Here is a 16982-nt window from a genome sequence, read left to right on the forward strand (position 1 = left end):
CTTCAAGCTCCCCAAGTTAAGAATACGAAACAGTGCCTTTATAGTTCTATGCTTTGCCTCCAAGCCAAAAAGTTAGTCACAGCAGAACATGGGTAAAGAGCCAATGTGATATAATGGTTTGAGTGTTGGAGTAGGACAACAATCAAATCCACCCTCAGCAATGTTAATTCCATGGATGTCTTTAAGCAAGTCACACATTCTCAGCCTCAGAAACAAATCTGGCCAAGGAAACCACATTATGAGGTCACATTAGGATTGCTATAGGCAGGAAATGATTAGAAGACACACAACAACTATAACAATATAAACCTTGCTTTTTGACTACCCGCCCTATTCCTTTTTAATACTGGTAGCTGCCGGATCACATAAGGGTGCCAAGTCTTTATGTGCACAAACACATTCACCATGAACTACACAGGTAAACCAAGTGGATTCTGGTTTTAGAAAAATGCAGGGCATAAATAAGTATCACAAACATAATAGTATCATTCCCCACCTCTCAAAGTTTCCTCTCCTGTCCACCAGTAATATCATTGTAGCATTATAAAATGTATTGTTGTGTTGTGCATTATAAAATACATTGTAGCATTATAAAATGTATATAGACAAAAATAGTTACACAGATAAATATTGCCAAAATGAAGTTATAATCCATCAGAACTAAAACATTGAAAGTTAACATACACTTTTAGTACCTCCTTAGGCAAATACAAACTTTACACCATGACAACATCACATCTGAAAATGGCACTAATGTATAGAAGGGGGCATGGTCCAGTATTTGTCTATAAAATCTGTACCAGATTAAAAGTGGAAAGGTACTATATTAATCACATTTTCCACCCAGTAGAAAATGTTTGCATTCATATTTCTTCTGTTTCACATTCACACTGTATGTCTGTGCTCTGAACCCATTGACACAATATTCAGTGATAAAATGAACAAGAATACAGCTCTGCTCACCAGTCTCTCTTTCTACTTTGCTTTTTGCAAATTGGGGCTACCACTGTATCACTTCAGAAGTAAAAGCTGGGTGCTTTCAATCTTTAAAACCGAATGACCCACATGCAGAAACAAAATACAATTGTCCATTTAAGGTTGCATTTATGCACACTCTCTAGATCGCATCTTAAGAATTTCTAAATTCTACGAATCATTGTCTGTACCAACAAATTCTGCTATCATCTAGTAAGAACTGGGTCCACAAAGAACAGCCTTTTTCTTCCTTAATGCAGCAAAAAAAAAAACACCCTCTGCTTCAAGTCAAGTCTGTGAAGCAACAGCCAATCAGCAAGCTACTCTCATTTGCAAACATGGAACTCAGGCCCCATAGGTGCCACACCATTGGCCTGAGATAAACTCCTTGTAACTGCCCTCAAATAACCCTCCTTTGGATATACCCACACACACACATATATACCCCTTTGAAACAGACACTTCTTGGAGAAAGAATTCATACAGACAAATAAACTATATTAGGCAACTATCTTTAATTTTCCCGCCTGCAAAGAAAGGAAGAGAAGCAGTTCCCCAGCTCTGTCCAGTCTTCCTGGGGAGGACTAATTTTAACTTCACTACCACCACCATACAGAAATTGAAAAGCCAATTTTCACTCACCAGATCCTCAAAGCTTCTCCGGTGCTCCTTGCCCTGCCAATCCAGGCGGCGTGGGATCAACTGGGGTCAAACAGAGGAAGGAAGAGAAGGCGGGTTGTTAGCGATCACAAGAGCCACCCCTTAGAAGACCCTCCATGGCCCTACACATTCAGGACCCACCCCTCAATGGGTCCAGAATGAGCATTTGTATGCAGCAGGAAAATAATTCACTGGTCCGTGACCAATTTTTTTCAGTAATGTAGCTCTTTTGGGGAGCAGAATTTGAAAGAAACAATAAATGTCAGGTTGCACCATTTTTCAGGATGCCAAATTCCTATAAAACCATTACACTCTTTAAAAAAAAGTTTTAATGACCCACATTTTCACATTCCCATATTATGGGGAGTTATTCCGAAGGTGACATGGAAAAGCTGTCCTGGCTGCTAGAAAGAAAGAGCTTTTCTATTGTTTTTTTTCAGGAAATAAACCCTGAGAGATGGTTTTGCCAGCTCCTCCCTTTAACCTACAGCATCTGGCGGCATCCCACCCAAGTACCAACCAGAGCTGGTCCTGCTTAGCTTCCATGATGAGAAGGGATTTAGACCCTTTGGGTGTCAACTGAGGATCCCAGGAGGGTCCCAGATGTGTGCTGCACCCCCTTTTACTTCAGGAAGGGCACATGCTCTCAGGGTTCCTTCAACTGCTTGCTTTCAGGAGAAGACCTACTGGGACATCACCATCATTTGCTATTATTAGAATCATAGAGTTGGAAGAGACCACATGGGTCATCCAGTTCAACCCCTTTCTGCCATGTAGGAAAAGCACAATCAAAACACCCCTGACAGATGGCCATCCAGCATCTGTTTAAACCCTCCAAGGAAGGAGCTTCCACCAGACTCTGAGGCAGAGAGTTCCACTGCTGAACAGATCTTACAGCCAGGAAGTTCTTCCTAATGTTTAGGTGGAATCTCCTTTCCTGTCATTTGAACCCATTGTTCCAAGTCCTAGTTTTCAGGGCAGAAGAAAAACAACCTTGCTCCCTCTTCTTTATGACATCCTTCCAAATATTTACATATAGTGATCATAGAAGCATAGAGTCATGGAGTTGGAAGAGACCACATGGGTCATGAAGTCCAACCCATTCTGCCATGCAGGAAAAGCACAATCAAAACAGCCCTAACAGAGGGCCATCCAGCATTTGTTTAAAAGCTTCCAAGACAGGAGCTTCCACCTTTGAACAGTTCTTACAGTCAGGAAGTTCTTCTTAAAGTTCAGGTGGGATCTCTTTCTCTGTCATTTGAACCTATACCTCCATTGAATCCTAGTCTCCAGGGCAGAAGAAAACAACCCTGCTCCCTCTTCCTGATAACATCCTTTAAAATATTTATATATAGTGATCATAAAGTCATAGAGTTGGAAGAGAACACACGGGCCATCCAGTCCAACCCCTTTCTGCCATGCAGGAAAGACACAATAAAAACACCCCTAACAGATGGCCATCCAGCCTCTGTTTAAAAGCCTATAAGAGAAGGAGCTTCCACCAGACTCCAAAGCAGAGTTCCACTGTTGAATAGCTCTTACAGTAAGGGAGTTCTTCCTCATGTTCAGGTGGGATCTTCTTCCCTGTCATTTGAACCCTTGGCTCCACTGAGTCCTAGCCTCCAGAGCAGCAGAAAACAACCCTGCTCCCTGGGTTACTGTAACAGATGGCCATCCAGCCTCTGTTTTAAAGCCTCCAAGGAAGGACCTGCCACAAGACTGCAAGGCAGAGAGTTCCACTGCTGAATAGCTCTTACAGTCAGAAAGTTCTTCCTAAGGTTGGAAACTAGGAAAACTCAATTTTCCTAGTTTCCAACAGACCTCACAACCTCTGAGGATGCCTGCCATAGATGCAAGTGAAACGTCGGGAGAGAATACTTCTAGAACATGGCCATACAGCCTGAAAAACCTACAACAACCCAGTGACTCCGGCCATGAAAGTCTTCGACAATACATTCTTCCTAAGGATCAGGTGGGATCTCCTTTGCTGTCATCTGAACCCATGGCTCTGAATCCTAGTCTCCAGGGCAGCAGAAAACAAGCCTGCTCCCCCTTCCTTATGACATCCTTCCATGGTGTTGATGCCTCCTCTCAACCATTTGCAGGCTAAAGATGTCCAGATCTTTAAGCTGGTACTTAAGAGGGATTCATGGTTGGCAGACTTTTGATCCTTTTAGTTGCCATCCTCTGGACAGCTTCCAGCTCAGTCATAGGCAAACTTTGGTCCTCTGAGTGTTTTGGACTTCAACTCCCATCATTCCTAATATTGTTAAGATTTGTTGATTTGCTGCATGGGCAAACTTGGCCCTTCCAGGTGTTTTGGACTTCAACTCCCACCATTCCTAATAGCCTTAGGCCCTTTCCTTTCCCCCCTCAGCCACTTAAGCGGCTGAGGGGGGAAAGGAAGGGGCCTGAGGCTGTTATTTATTTATTTCATATACTTGTACCCTGCCCTTCTCACCCCCGACTCAGAGACGCAGCCGGCTCACAGCAAGCACCCTTCGGTGCCATCATAATAAGAATAATCAACAAATTCATTAAAACAAAACATTAAAGAAACAGTTGTTAAAACATGCCAATTAACATCCGGGAACGGGTCAATTCATTGTCACTTCGAAACTGCTTATGTCTTCTTCATACAAGCCGCTATTCAATGGTCAAACGCAAGGTCCCACAGCCAAGCCTTGAGTTTCCTTCTAAAGGACAGGAGGGAGGTGGCTAGTCTGATGTCTTTGGGGAGGGAATTCCACAGACAGGGAGCCACTGTTGAGAACGCCCTGTCTCTCATCTCCACCAATCGCGTTTGTGACGGTGGTAGGATCGAGAGCAGGGCCTCTCCAGATTTATTTTATTTTATTTACAACATTTTTACCCTGCTCTTCTCACCCCCGCAGGGGGACTCAGAGCGGCTAACAATGGCAATGATTCGATGCCGCAATAATTACAATTATAATAACACGATAAAAACATACAATACAATAAATTAAAACAACAATAAGTTAAACAATCATAAAGGCTTTTCCTTTACAACAATCATATGGTCTGATTTAATGTTCAGGAGCCGTTATACCCATTAGCCAAAAGCCTGGTTCCACAACTACATCTTCAGTTTTCTTCTGAAAGAAAGGAGGGAGGGTGCTGATCTGATTTCGCTCGGGAGTGAATTCCACAGGCGGGGGGGGGGGGGGGGGGGCACCATTGAGAAGGCCCTCGTCCCCACCAGCCGTGTTTGCGAAGCTGGCGGGACTGAGAGCAGGGCCTCCCCAGCGGATCTTAGACTATAAGGTGGAACGTAGAGGGATGATCTTAAACTTCATGATGATCCATAGGAGATACGCTCGGATATGTAGTCTGGGCCAGAACCGCTTAGAACCAGCACTTTTGACTTGTGCTCGGTAGCAGATTGGCAACCAGTGGAGCTGGCGTAACAGAGGAGTTGTATGCTCCCTGTATGTTGCTCTGGTGAGCAACCTGGCTGCTGACCGTTGGACTAATTGAAGCTTCTGGACAGTCTCCAAAGGCAGCCCCACATAGAGCGCATTGCAGTAGTCTAATCAGGATTACCCAGCTTACTTGTCCGAATGCATCCACCCCGACGTGTCATCTCGTAATTTAAGATCATCCAGGGAGGCCCTGCTCTCGCTCCCGTCAATTGCGCAAATGCGTCTGGCGGGGACGAGAGACAGGGCCTTCTCGGCGGAGGCCCCTCGTCTATGGAACACACTCCCAAATGAGGTAAGATCTGTTCCCTCCCTCCTGGCTTTCAGAAAGAAATTAAAATCATGGCTTTGGAACCAGGCCTTCGGGTAGTAGATGTTTGTAGAGTTTAAAGGACATGGACTAGAATGATAATACTAGTATATTGAATATAGGAACAGGATTATGAGATTGGATCTTGATTCTACCTATGAGACACTAATGAGATGTTATAGTTATGTTTAACTGATTGTTTATTATATCATTGTTTTTAACTGTTTTTTTAAAACTCTTTTTATGATGTTGAGCATTGAATGTTGCTATTGTTAACCGCTTTGAGTCACCCAAGGGCTAAAACCAGCTGATCCCCAACCCATCCAAAACACAGACATGTGCCTTTCATCTCAAGAACAGACAAGCATCCCGAGCTCTGAAGATCACCTGGGAAGGAATCCCACTGGTGCACTGCAGCGCACCCAAGTACCTGGGAGTCACTCTGGACTGTGCTCTTACCTACAAGAAGCACTGCCTGAACATCAAGCAAAAAGTGGGTGCTAGAAACAATATCATACAAAAGCTGACTGGCACAACCTGGGGATCACAACCAGATACAGTGAAGACATCTGCCCTTGCGCTGTGCTATTATGCTGCTGAGTATGCATGCCCAATGTGGAACACATCTCACCACGCTAAAAGAGTGGATGTGGCTCTTAATGAGACATGCCGCATTATCACGGGGTGTCTGCGCCCTACACCACTGGAGAAATTACACTGCTTAGCCGGTATTGCACCACCTGACATCCGCTGGGAAGTAGCAGCCAATAGTGAAAAGACCAAGGCAGAGATATCTCCAGCTCATCCCGTTTGGGTATCAGCCAGCACGTCAACGACTTAAAATCTAGAAATAGTTTTCTAAGATCTACAGACACACTCACTGGAATACCTCAGCAAGTGAGAGTCCAAAAGTGGCAGGCTCAAACCCAGAACCTCAACCAATGGCTGATACCAAATGAGAACACTCCCCCCTGGGCACACAGAAGACTGGGCGACTTGGAAGGCGCTGAACAGACTGCGCTCTGGCACCATGAGATGCAGAGTCAACCTTCAGAAATGGGGCTACAAAGTGGAATCCTCGACATGCGAGTGTGGAGAAGAGCAAACCACTGACCACCTGCTGCAATGCAACCTGAGCTCTGCCACATGCACAATGGAGGACCTTCTTGCAGCAACACCAGAAGCACTCCAAGTAGCCAGATACTGGTCAAAGGACATTTAATCAACTATAAAACTCACAATTGTCGTATTTTGTCTGGTTTTTTTTTTTTTTTTTTTGCTTTGTTCTGTTAGAAATGTAATATAATCGACTGGTTGCACTGGCACGATAAATAAATATACCCAAGGGCTGAGAAAAGCGGTCTATAAATGAAGTAAACAAATAAATAACCAGGATGTAACAAGAGCGTGGACCACTGTGGCCAAGTCAGACTTCCCAAGGTACGGGCGAAGCTGTTAGGAATGGTGGGAGTTGAAGCCCAAAAGCACCTGGAAGGCCCAAGTTTGCCCATGCCTGTTCCAGATTGTCAATATCTCCCTTAAACTATGGTATTTATTTATCGTGTCATCAGCAACCATACCATTGTATTACATTTCTAACAGAACAAAACAAACACACAGATTTAAAAAAAAAAACCAACAGATTTTGCAAACTTGGTAGTGGGTTAAATGTCCTTTGACCTGTATCTGGCCACTTGGAGTGCCTCTGGTGTTGCCGCAAGAAGGTCCTCCATTGTGCATGGGGCAGGGCTCAGCAGGTGGTCAGTGGTTTGCTCCTCTCCACACTCGCATGTCGAGGATTCCACTTTGTGGCCCCATTTCTTAAGGTTGGCTCTGCATCTCGTGGTGCCCGAGCGCAGTCTGTTCAGCGCCTTCCAAGTCGCCCAGTCTTCTGTGTGCCCAGGGGGGAGTCTCTCATCTGGTATCAGCCATGGATTGAGTTTCTGGGTTTTGGCCTGCCACTTTTGGACTCTCGCTTGCTGAGGTGTTCCAGTGAGTGTCTCTGTAGATCTAAGAAAACTATGTCTTGATTTAAGTCGTTGACGTGCTGGCTGATACCCAAACAGGGGATGAGCTGGAGATGTCTCTGCCTTGGTCCTTTCACTGAGGACTACGTCTCATTAAACTATGGTGATATTATTATTGTTGTTGATACTGATGTATCTTCTTACCTGGTACTCCTCCAGCTCCTCCACGAGGACCTGGAAGAGAGGGAAAAGAGGGAGAGAAAGGGCGTGAGGTGAGGCCCCTAAAACCCCCACCTGACCCACCCAGGAAGGGCCCCTGGGGCCCCTCTGATGGATCCCCAGCCAGGCTCACCTGGGCGGACTTCTTGCAGGGCCCAGCCTGGAGGAAGCGGGCGACCAGGTAGTAAAGCTCTGAGGAGGAGGAGAAGCAGAAAGGGTTCAAAAGGGGGGCCCAAAGGGAGCCCCCAAAGAGAGGGAGGGAGGGATGGGGGGCAAAGGGAGGATTCTCACCGGCTTCCAGCTGGGTCGGGGCCGCCGCCATCCTCCTCCCCGTCCAAAGGGAAGAAGAGGAAGGCGCTGAAGGAGGAGGAGGAGGAGGGCAAGGCCCCTCAGGAGCGGCCCTTCCCTGCTGCTGGTTCTTCTCCTCTTCCTTCCATGAAGGGAGCCCCCTCTCCTCAGAGAAGGAGGCCGGCCTCAAGGAGGGCGAGCGAGACAGGGGGGAAGCAGCAGCCCCGGGGAGAAGGCGGCAGGGAGAGAGAGGGAGAGAGAGACACACAGAGAGAGGGAGCCTCCGGTCGCGCGGGGGCGATGGCCACAGGCAGACTTCCTCAAGAAAGAGGCCACAGGGCGGAAGCGGAAGTGACGACAAAAACTGCGGCCTAGTTCCGGCGCCGCAGCCTGCGCTCGCTTGACAGCACCCTCTTTGGACTTTGCGTTGCATTGAAATGGGAAGGAAGGGAGGAGGAAGGGAGGAGGAAGGAGGAAGGAAGGGAGGAGGGAATGAAGGGAGGAGGGAATGAAGGAAGGAGGAAGGAAGGAAGGGAGGAGGAGGAAGAAAGGAGGAAGGAAGGAAGAGGAGGAAGGAAGGAAGAGAAGGCAGGAGGAAAGGAAGGAAGAGGAGGAAGGGAGGAGGAAGGAAGAAGGGAGGAGGAGGAAGGAAGGGGAGGAAGGAAGAAGGAAGGAAGGAGGAGGAGGAAGGAAGGATGGAAGAGAAGGAAGGAAGGAAAGGAGGAGGAAGGAAGGAGGAGAAGGAAGGAAGAGGAGGAAGGAAAGAGGGAAGGAAGAAGGAAGGGGAGGAAGGAAGGAGGAGGAAGGAAGGAGGGAAGAGGAAGGGAGGGAGGAAGGAAGGAAGAGGAGGAAGGAAGGAAGGAAGGAAGGAGGGAAGAGGGAGGAAGGGCGGAAGAGAAGGAAGGAAGGAGGAGAAGGAAGGAAGGAGCGAAGAGGAAAGGAGGGAGGAAGGAAGGACGGAAGAGAAGGAAGGGAGAAGGAGGAGGAAGGAAGAGGAGGAGGGAAGGAAGAAGGAAGGAAGAGGAGGAACGAAGGAAGAGGAAGGAAGAGGAGGAGGGAAGGAAGAGGAAGGAAGGGAGGAGGGAAGGAAAAAGGAAGGAAGGAGGAGGAGAAGGAAGGAAGAAAGGAGGAGGAAGGAAAGGAAGGAAGGAATTAAGGAAGGAGAAATTGTGTGAGGAAAAGGAGGCACTGTCATGATTCCATAGACTTGAGATATTACAATTTAAGCAGTGTCAAAATGCTTTAATGGTGAAGGAATAGAATCAAAAATCAAAGAGTTGGAAGACACCTCTTGGGCCATCCAGTCCAACCCCATTCTGCCAAGAAGCTGGAATATTGCATTCAAATCACCCCTGTGCCGGCAGGACTGAAGACCGACAGGTCGCAGGTTCAAATCCGGGGAGAGGCGGATGAGCTCCCTCTATCAGCTCCAGCTCTCCATGCGGGGACATGAGAGAAGCCTCCCACAAGGGTGATAAAAACATCAAATCATCTGGGCGTCCCCCTGGGCAACGTCCTTGCAGATGGCCTATTCTCTCACACCAGAAGCGACTTGCAGTTTCTCAGGTCGCTCCTGACACGACCAAAAAACACACAAAAACCCTGACAGATGGTCATCCAGCCTCTGTTTAAAAGCTTCCAAAGAAGGAGCCTCCACCACACTCCAGGACAGAGAGTTCCACTGCTGAACGGCTCTCACAGTCAAGAAGTTCTTCCTCATGTTCACATGGAATCTCTTCTCTTGTAGTTTGAAGCCATTGTTCCATTGCGTCCTAGTCTCCAGGGAAGCAGAAAGGAAGCTTGCTCCCTCCTCCTTATGACTTCCTCTCACCTACTTATACATGGCTATCATATCTCCTCTCATCCTTTTCTTCAGGCAAAACATGCCCAGCTCCTTAAGCCGTTCCTCATAGGGCTTGTTCTCCAGATCCTTGATCATTTTAGTCATAGAATCATAGAGTTGGAAGAGACCTCATGGGCCATCCAGTCCAACTCCCTGCCAAGAAGCAGGAATATTGCATTCAAATCACCCCTGACAGATGGCCATCCAGCCCCTGTTTAAAAGCTTCCAAAGAAGGAGCCTCCACCACACTCCAGGGCAGAGAGTTGTTGTGTTGTGTATTGAGGCCTTGGCCTTTGGAAGCCGCATCGAGTCCTTCGGGAGATACTAGCGGGGTACAAATAAAGTTTAATAATAATAATAATAATAATTTTTAAAAAAGAGTTCCACTGCTGAATGGTTCTCACAGTCAGTTCTTCCTGATGTTCAGATGGAATCTCCTCTCTTGTAGTTTGAAGACATTGTTCCGCGTCCTAATCTCCAAGGAAGCAGAAAACAAGCTTGCTCCCTCCTCCCTGTGGCTTCCTCTCACATATTTATACATGGCTATCATATCTCCTCTCAGCCTTCTCTTCAGGCTGAACATGCCCAGTTCCTTAAGCCGCTCCTCATAGGGCTTGTTCTCCAGACCCTTGATCATTTTAGTCGCGCTCCTCTGGACACATTCCAGCTTGTCAATATCTCTCTTCAACTGTGGTGCCCAGAACTGGACACAATATTCCAGCCAGGTGTGGTCTAACCAAAGCAGAATAGAGGGGCAGCATTACTTCCTTAGATCTAGACACTATGCTCCTATTGATGCAGGTCAAAATCCCATTGGCTTTTTTTGCCGCCACATCACATTGTTGGCTCATGTTTAACTTGTTGTCCACGAGGACTCCAAGATCTTTTTCACACGTACTGCTCTCGAGCCAGGCATTGACCCCCATTCTGTATCTTTGCAGGAAGGAAAGAAGCCCTCATCATTCCATCGCATTGAGCCATTGCAGTTAAAGCAATGTCAAACTGCAGGAAGGGAGAAAGGAAGGGGAAAAGAAGTATGAGGAAAAGGAAAAACTAATTATTCCATGGCACTGAACCATTGGAATTAAAGCAGTGCCAAACTTCAGGAAGGAAGGAAGTGTACGAGGAAAAGGAAGTCTCATGATTCCATAGCATTGAGCCATTGCAAGGAAGGATGGAAGGAGAGAGAAAATGTGTATGAAGAAAAGGAGGAACTCTCATGATTCCATAGCATTGAAGCATTGCAATTAAAACAGTGTGAGACTGCATTCATTCTACATGAAGGTAGGAAGGAAAGAAGGAGAGGGAGAAAGTGTATGAGGAAAAGGAACTCTCATGATTCCATAGCATTGAGCCATTGCAGTTAAAGCAGTGTGAGATTGCGTTCATTCTAAAGGAAGGAAGAAGAGGGAGAAAGGTGTAGGAGGAAAAGGAGGAGCTCTCGTGATTCCATAGCATTGAGCCATTGCAATTAAAGCAGTGTCGGACTGTATTCATTCTACAGGAAGGGGAGGGAGGAAGGAACTATTCGCCCATGGCTGGGCCAGAGTTTCAAACCCCTGTTTTCTAATAGTAGTTAACAGTGATAAGGGACATAAAAGGACACAAGCATAAACTTGTGATACTGTTGTGTGCATTCAACTCATTCCCGGCCTTATGAAAACTCTAAGGCTTATCTATCCAAACTTTTCCTGTTGGTCACACGCTTTTTAAATGCGCAACAGTAATTCAGTTTTTTAGCAATCCTGAGGTTGTACCCTTACAAGAGATTGGGGTGCATAACAGGGACAAACCTAAACAGTTAAATTTCAAGTTCTACATTTTGCTGGGGGGAAATCAGAAGCGTGAATACTAGTTGAATGTATTGTCGAAGGCTTTCATGGCTGGAATCACTAGGTTCTTGTGGGTTTTTTCGGGCTATATGGCCATGTTCTAGAGGCATTTTTCCTGACGTTTCGCCTGCATCTATGGCAAGCATCCTCAGAGGTAGTGAGGTCTGTTGGAAGTAGGAAAATGGGTTTATATATCTGTGGAATGACTGGGGTGGGGCAAAGAGCTCTCTGCTGCAGCTAGGTGTGAATGTTTCAGCTGACCACCTTCATTAGCATTTGAAGGCCTGGCTGAGCCCGGGAAAATGTTTTGTTGAGAGGTGTTAAGATGTGCCTAGTTGTTTGTTTCCTCTCTGCTGTTTTGCTGTTGTAATTTTAGAGGTTTTTTTAATACTGGTAGCCAGATTTTGTTCATTTTCATGGTCTCCTCCTTTCTGTTGAAATTGTCCACATGCTTATGGATTTCAATGGCTTTTCTGTGTAGTCTGACATGGTGGTTGTTGGAGTGGTCCAGCATTTCTGTGTTCTCAAATAAAATCCTGTGTCCAGGCTGAGTTGTTACTAGTTGAGTAACAACTGTCATGAAAGAAAAGGTTTTAGTAGGTCACAAGCTGAGGATGAGTCAGCTGTGTAGTGTAAGACTCAAGGCGGAGACCTTGTTGACTCAGCAAAGGCACAGAAAGGTGAAGGAAAATACTTCCAATGGTGATGACAGGAGAAGGTTTGCCACCAGTTCTGAAATGCGTGCCATTCAACTCATTTGTAAAGTCCACAGTGGAGGCTAGAAATGGAAATGGAGATAGTTTGGGATGATACAAATCAGACATTTGTTATAGTTATCCTGTCACTACTACTATAATTTTAAAGAGCCAGTATATGGAATAAATTTTAATATTTATATTAAGTGCTTATTGTACTTTTAAAGGTTGTATATTATGTGATGCCATGGCCTATGGCTGGTACAATAAACAATTCATTCAACACATGGAGCCAAGGCAGTATGGCAGGGCTGACTTGGAAAACTGGGTGTGGTGTCAAACAGGATGTTGTCCATGCCATTCCTTCTGTTATTATCTGGAACTCAGACATTCAGGAAATGGATGGCATGAAGCTGGCATATTTCTGTTCCTGCTGTTGCTGCCCTTTTTTGCACAAGTGTGAGGGAAGTGGCACAGCTAGCATAATGGATTGATCCATCCTTGAAAGCTAAAGGGTCAGCCCTGGTTAGTACTTGGATGGGAGGCTGCCAATGAATCCCAGGTGTGGTAGATTATATTTCAGGGGAAGGAACTGTCAAAACCACCTTTGAATATTCTTTACCTAAGAAAACTAAATGCCTAAGTAATCAGGAACTTGAGGATACATATATACACCCTGCAGTATGACGCCAGAAGAGAATCTATATCTGAAAAAGACAGCATAGTTTTAGATGACATGAACAGAAGTGTGGTGTCGAGATCAGAAGACAAAGGTACTATTCCATATAGCTTTGTGACTTTTATTTCCTGTGCTGGTCTAAATGATTTGATAGTATTTTACATAAAGTATTTGTCTACTTCTGGTTACCATATCAACAAAATGTGATGTGTTGAAAGGTTGGCTACAAACATGATGATGACGGCTTAGAAGCAGTGGTGTTTGTTTTGTTTTTGAGACTGTTATGCTTTTGTAGTCAAATTGCCAAAGGACTGTGATTTTGATTCTGGAACACATTTTCTATTTTTCCAGCACAGAGAGTCCAAACCTTTGGGTTCAATGGACAAACTTATAAATGTGGGCTTTGACTAAATCTTTTTGACTAATGCAACGTGTTCTTCAGTGGAATACAATGCCTCAGAAGCTGATCAAAGTTGAGATCAAAATCTCTTCCACCCCTATAGTTTCTGGCCTTATTGAGCTTTGTGTAGGACCATGGACAGCTTTGTGGTGGGAGACTTATCCCTCCAAGGTTCTCTTCTAAATATCTCTGTCTCTAAACTTACAATTTGTGTCCCCTATGAGTTTTTGAAGTTTTTTTCCTCCATGAAATAGGCCCACCACCATTCAAACCAGAAAGAGGCTTAAAAATAATGGTGGGAATGCATCACTTGTTCATTCTGTTTTGCCAAAATTTGTTGCAGTTTCATTACCATCCATCACCCAAACATTTCCCCTAGGTGGAGCTCTAGAATCACTTTTAGTGGTTTTTTTTTTTTTTTTTTTTTTGGAGAAACTGTTCTTTGTCCAAATTTGTCAGGTTCTGGAGAAACATAAAGGCAATGGAGTCCACAAAAATAGGTTCAGTGTTGAAAATGTTGAAAGCCATTCACTTTTTTTTTGGCATGGAAGACTAAAGACCTTGTAAAATCACAACTCTTGCATTGAACCGTGGGAGTTCAAGTTTCATCAAAGTGCATTATTTCTTCTGTGTAGATCAGTGGTTCCCAACCTGTGGTCCGTGGACCACCAGTGGTTCGCAAGATGAAAAATATGGTCTGTGACCTCACCATTACTACTCTGTTGCCTCAAAACCACGCAGCAATGAGAGCGACTGGTGTCACAAAACCCTCTTATAGTGCCGAGGCAATGAGGATGTCGGGAGGGGAGAGGCTGACTACCCAAGAAAGATTACTACTACCACATCAGCTCTAGATTACTAAATATGGTTTTCTGTGGGCGAGCAAATGGCAACTACTGGATAGTATGTGTTCTGTATCAGAAACTAAAGCTCATGTGGTCTATCCAATGCAATTTTCTGAATCAGCACCCCAAATAACAAAACTGAATCTAAAGTTGACCCTTTTGGAACTAATATTAGAGAGTAGTCCCTGATCAAAGTGGTACCTGGTCAAAAAAAGGTTGGGAACCACTGATCTATATGAATGATTTAGTGCCTTGTTTAGCTAAACTTTGACCAGAGTGGTCTCTTATCAAAGTGGTCCCTGGTCATAAAGTCCCTGGTCAAAAAAGGTTGGGAACCACTAGTGTAGATGCACTCTGATTACCTTACCCTTGACCCCTTAAGTGCTTTACTCATGTTTGATTATATATGTATCAGTTACAAGATTTGAACATGCATGCATCATTTTAGAAATATTTTACAAATATTTCTACACCGAGTAGGAATTACACTGGAAACAAAGTACCAAGAAGTACAAAATATCTCACATTCACATAGGAGGTGGGGTAAAGAAAATTTTGGTTACAGTGGCTATGTTTTTGTGCGGAGATGTTCTAAGACAGCGGATCTCAACCTGGAGGTCGTGAGCCCCAGGGGAGTCACCTGGCCATTTCGGAGGGGTCGCGAGGCTGCCTCTGTTGGCCCCACCCCAAGGGTGCCGACCCGGTATGGGCTCCTCCATGAAAAGCCCCTTGCCCGCCTCGTGCTTTTGCCATTCAGCGTAGGCGTGAGGCGGGCGAGGGGTCCTCGGCGTGAGGCCTGACCTCGCACAAAGCCCCTTCGCCCACCTTGCGCTTTCGCCATTTGGCATGGGGGCGAGGCGGGCAAGGGGTCCTCGGTGTGAGGCCTGATGTTGTGCAAAGCCCCCTCGCCCGCCTCGGACTTTCGCCGGTCGGCGAGGGCACGAGGAGGGCAAGGGGATCTCGGTGTGAGGCCTGACCTTGCATAAATCCCCCTTGCACTTTCGCCATTCAGCATGGGCGCGAGCTAGGCGAGGGGCCCTTGGCGTGAGGCCTGACCTCGCGCAAAGCCCCTTCACCCGCCTTGTACTTTCACCATTCGGCGGGGTTGCGAGGCAGGCAAGGGGATTTCAGCGCGAGGCCTGACCTCGCGCAAAGCCCCCTCGCCCACCTCACTTTTTCGCCATCGTCCGGACCCCTGAGCGGGTCGGAAGGGGGGTGTCAGACGGGTCACCAAGACTATCTGTTGACCAAAGGGCTTCTGTTTAGTAAGTTTGGCTCAATTCTATCATTGGTGGGGTTCAGAATGCTCTTTGATTGCAGGTGAACTGTAAATCCCAGCAACTATAGTTCCCAAATATCAAGGTCTATTTTCAACAAACCCCGCCACTCTTCACGTTTGGCCATATTGAGCATTCATGCCAAGTTTGATTTGCTCTTTGATTGTAGGTGAAATATAAATCCCATCAACTACAACTCCCAAATGCAGAGGCGGCCCTAGGTAATTTTCAATGGTAAGCAAACAGTATTTTGGTGCCCCCCCCCCCCCAAACCAATCACTGATATATATTTTCTGTTCATCATGGAAGTTCTGTGTGCCATATTTGGTTCAATTCCATCATTGGTGGAGTTCAGAATGCTCTTTGATTTTAGGTGAACTATACATCCCAGTAACTACAACTCGCATATGTCAAGGTCTATTTTTCCCCAAGAGCGCCTCAAGAGTGCCCCTGGGCAAAATCAACTATACTGCAAGTGCTTACTTTGCATAATGGTTGAGCCGCCCCTGCCCAAATGACAACATCTCCTCCCCCCCCCCCCCGCCCCCAACCCCACCAGTATTCAAATTTAGGCCTATTGGGCATTTGTGCCAAATTTGTTTCAATGAATGAAAATACAACTTGCATATCAGATATTGACATTACGATTCATAACAGGAGCAACATTACAATTATGAAGTAGCAATGAAAATAATTTTATGGTTGGGGGTCACCACAACATCAGGAACTGTATTAAGGGGTCGCCGCATTAGGAAGGTTGAGAGCCACTGTTCTAAGAAGCATGTGTAGATAAAAAATTATAGCCATTTCATGGCTGTGAGTTAATTCAGACCAATGACAGTAAAGTAGGCAATATGGCATGGCTTCTCAGCATGAAGCCATAAACCCCCAACTGCATGCATGCATACATACATACATATCACCAGTCCACTGTGGCAGAAGAGGCAGAGATATAGCAGCAAATGCTGTTCAGGAGAGAGAGTGTGTTGCATATTTCCATTATAGTGAGAGAACTTGGACTTCTTTTTAAAAAATCAGCTCTTATCTATGAAACTCAGTTTATTGTATGTTTTTTTTAAAAAAGGCCCATAATCCTAAAAATACATTTTATTTTATTTGTGTGTTTATTTGTGTGAATCAGCCAGTCAGCTGGTGGCTGTTGCTGCTTTTAGCAAAATATCTGGAAACGAAAGGAAGAGGCTGCTCAATTTGCTTGGCTTCTCTTCTTTAGAAACTGAAATAATTAGTCTATTAACATCTATTAGTAGCAGATGTAGTTTGGGCTGCGGAAACCACAGCATTACCCAGACACCAGCTTTCCATCTGCTGTCTTATACTCAATCAATCAGCCCAGTATTTGTGTAGATCTTTCATTTTATTTAGTTTTCAGTTTGGTATTTATTTCTTCTTAAATATAATTTTAGACACTGGGGCAAAACAAAATAGAAGGTTCTCTCAGTTCAGCACATATAAAAACAGTGTCTGTCTGAGTTGACTATGAAGTAGGGCTAGAGGACACATTTGCTTGATCTGAATGTTCATGCAAAAGTAT

The 16982-nt window shown here is 45.4% G+C and overlaps 1 protein-coding gene across 2 annotated transcripts in view; it reads right to left on the reverse strand.

Moving 5' to 3' along the window:
• The window catches only part of BRWD3 (bromodomain and WD repeat domain containing 3), a 70722-nt gene extending 62530 nt beyond the window's left edge, over nucleotides 1-8192 (reverse strand). For both annotated transcript variants that reach the window (XM_060756303.2, XM_060756302.2), the window contains exons 1-4: nucleotides 7863-8192; nucleotides 7705-7763; nucleotides 7557-7586; nucleotides 1618-1677 (exon numbers count right to left, since the gene is read on the reverse strand). In XM_060756303.2, coding sequence (XP_060612286.2) covers nucleotides 1618-1677; nucleotides 7557-7586; nucleotides 7705-7763; nucleotides 7863-7893 — 180 coding nt within the window. In that variant the 5' untranslated portion in view covers nucleotides 7894-8192. The remainder of the gene's footprint in view (nucleotides 1-1617; nucleotides 1678-7556; nucleotides 7587-7704; nucleotides 7764-7862) is intronic.
• Between the last annotated feature and the right edge of the window lie 8790 nt (nucleotides 8193-16982).

This window comes from Anolis sagrei, chromosome 10 (genome assembly GCF_037176765.1).
Source record: "Anolis sagrei isolate rAnoSag1 chromosome 10, rAnoSag1.mat, whole genome shotgun sequence".
NCBI classification, from domain to species: Eukaryota; Metazoa; Chordata; class Lepidosauria; order Squamata; family Dactyloidae; genus Anolis; species Anolis sagrei.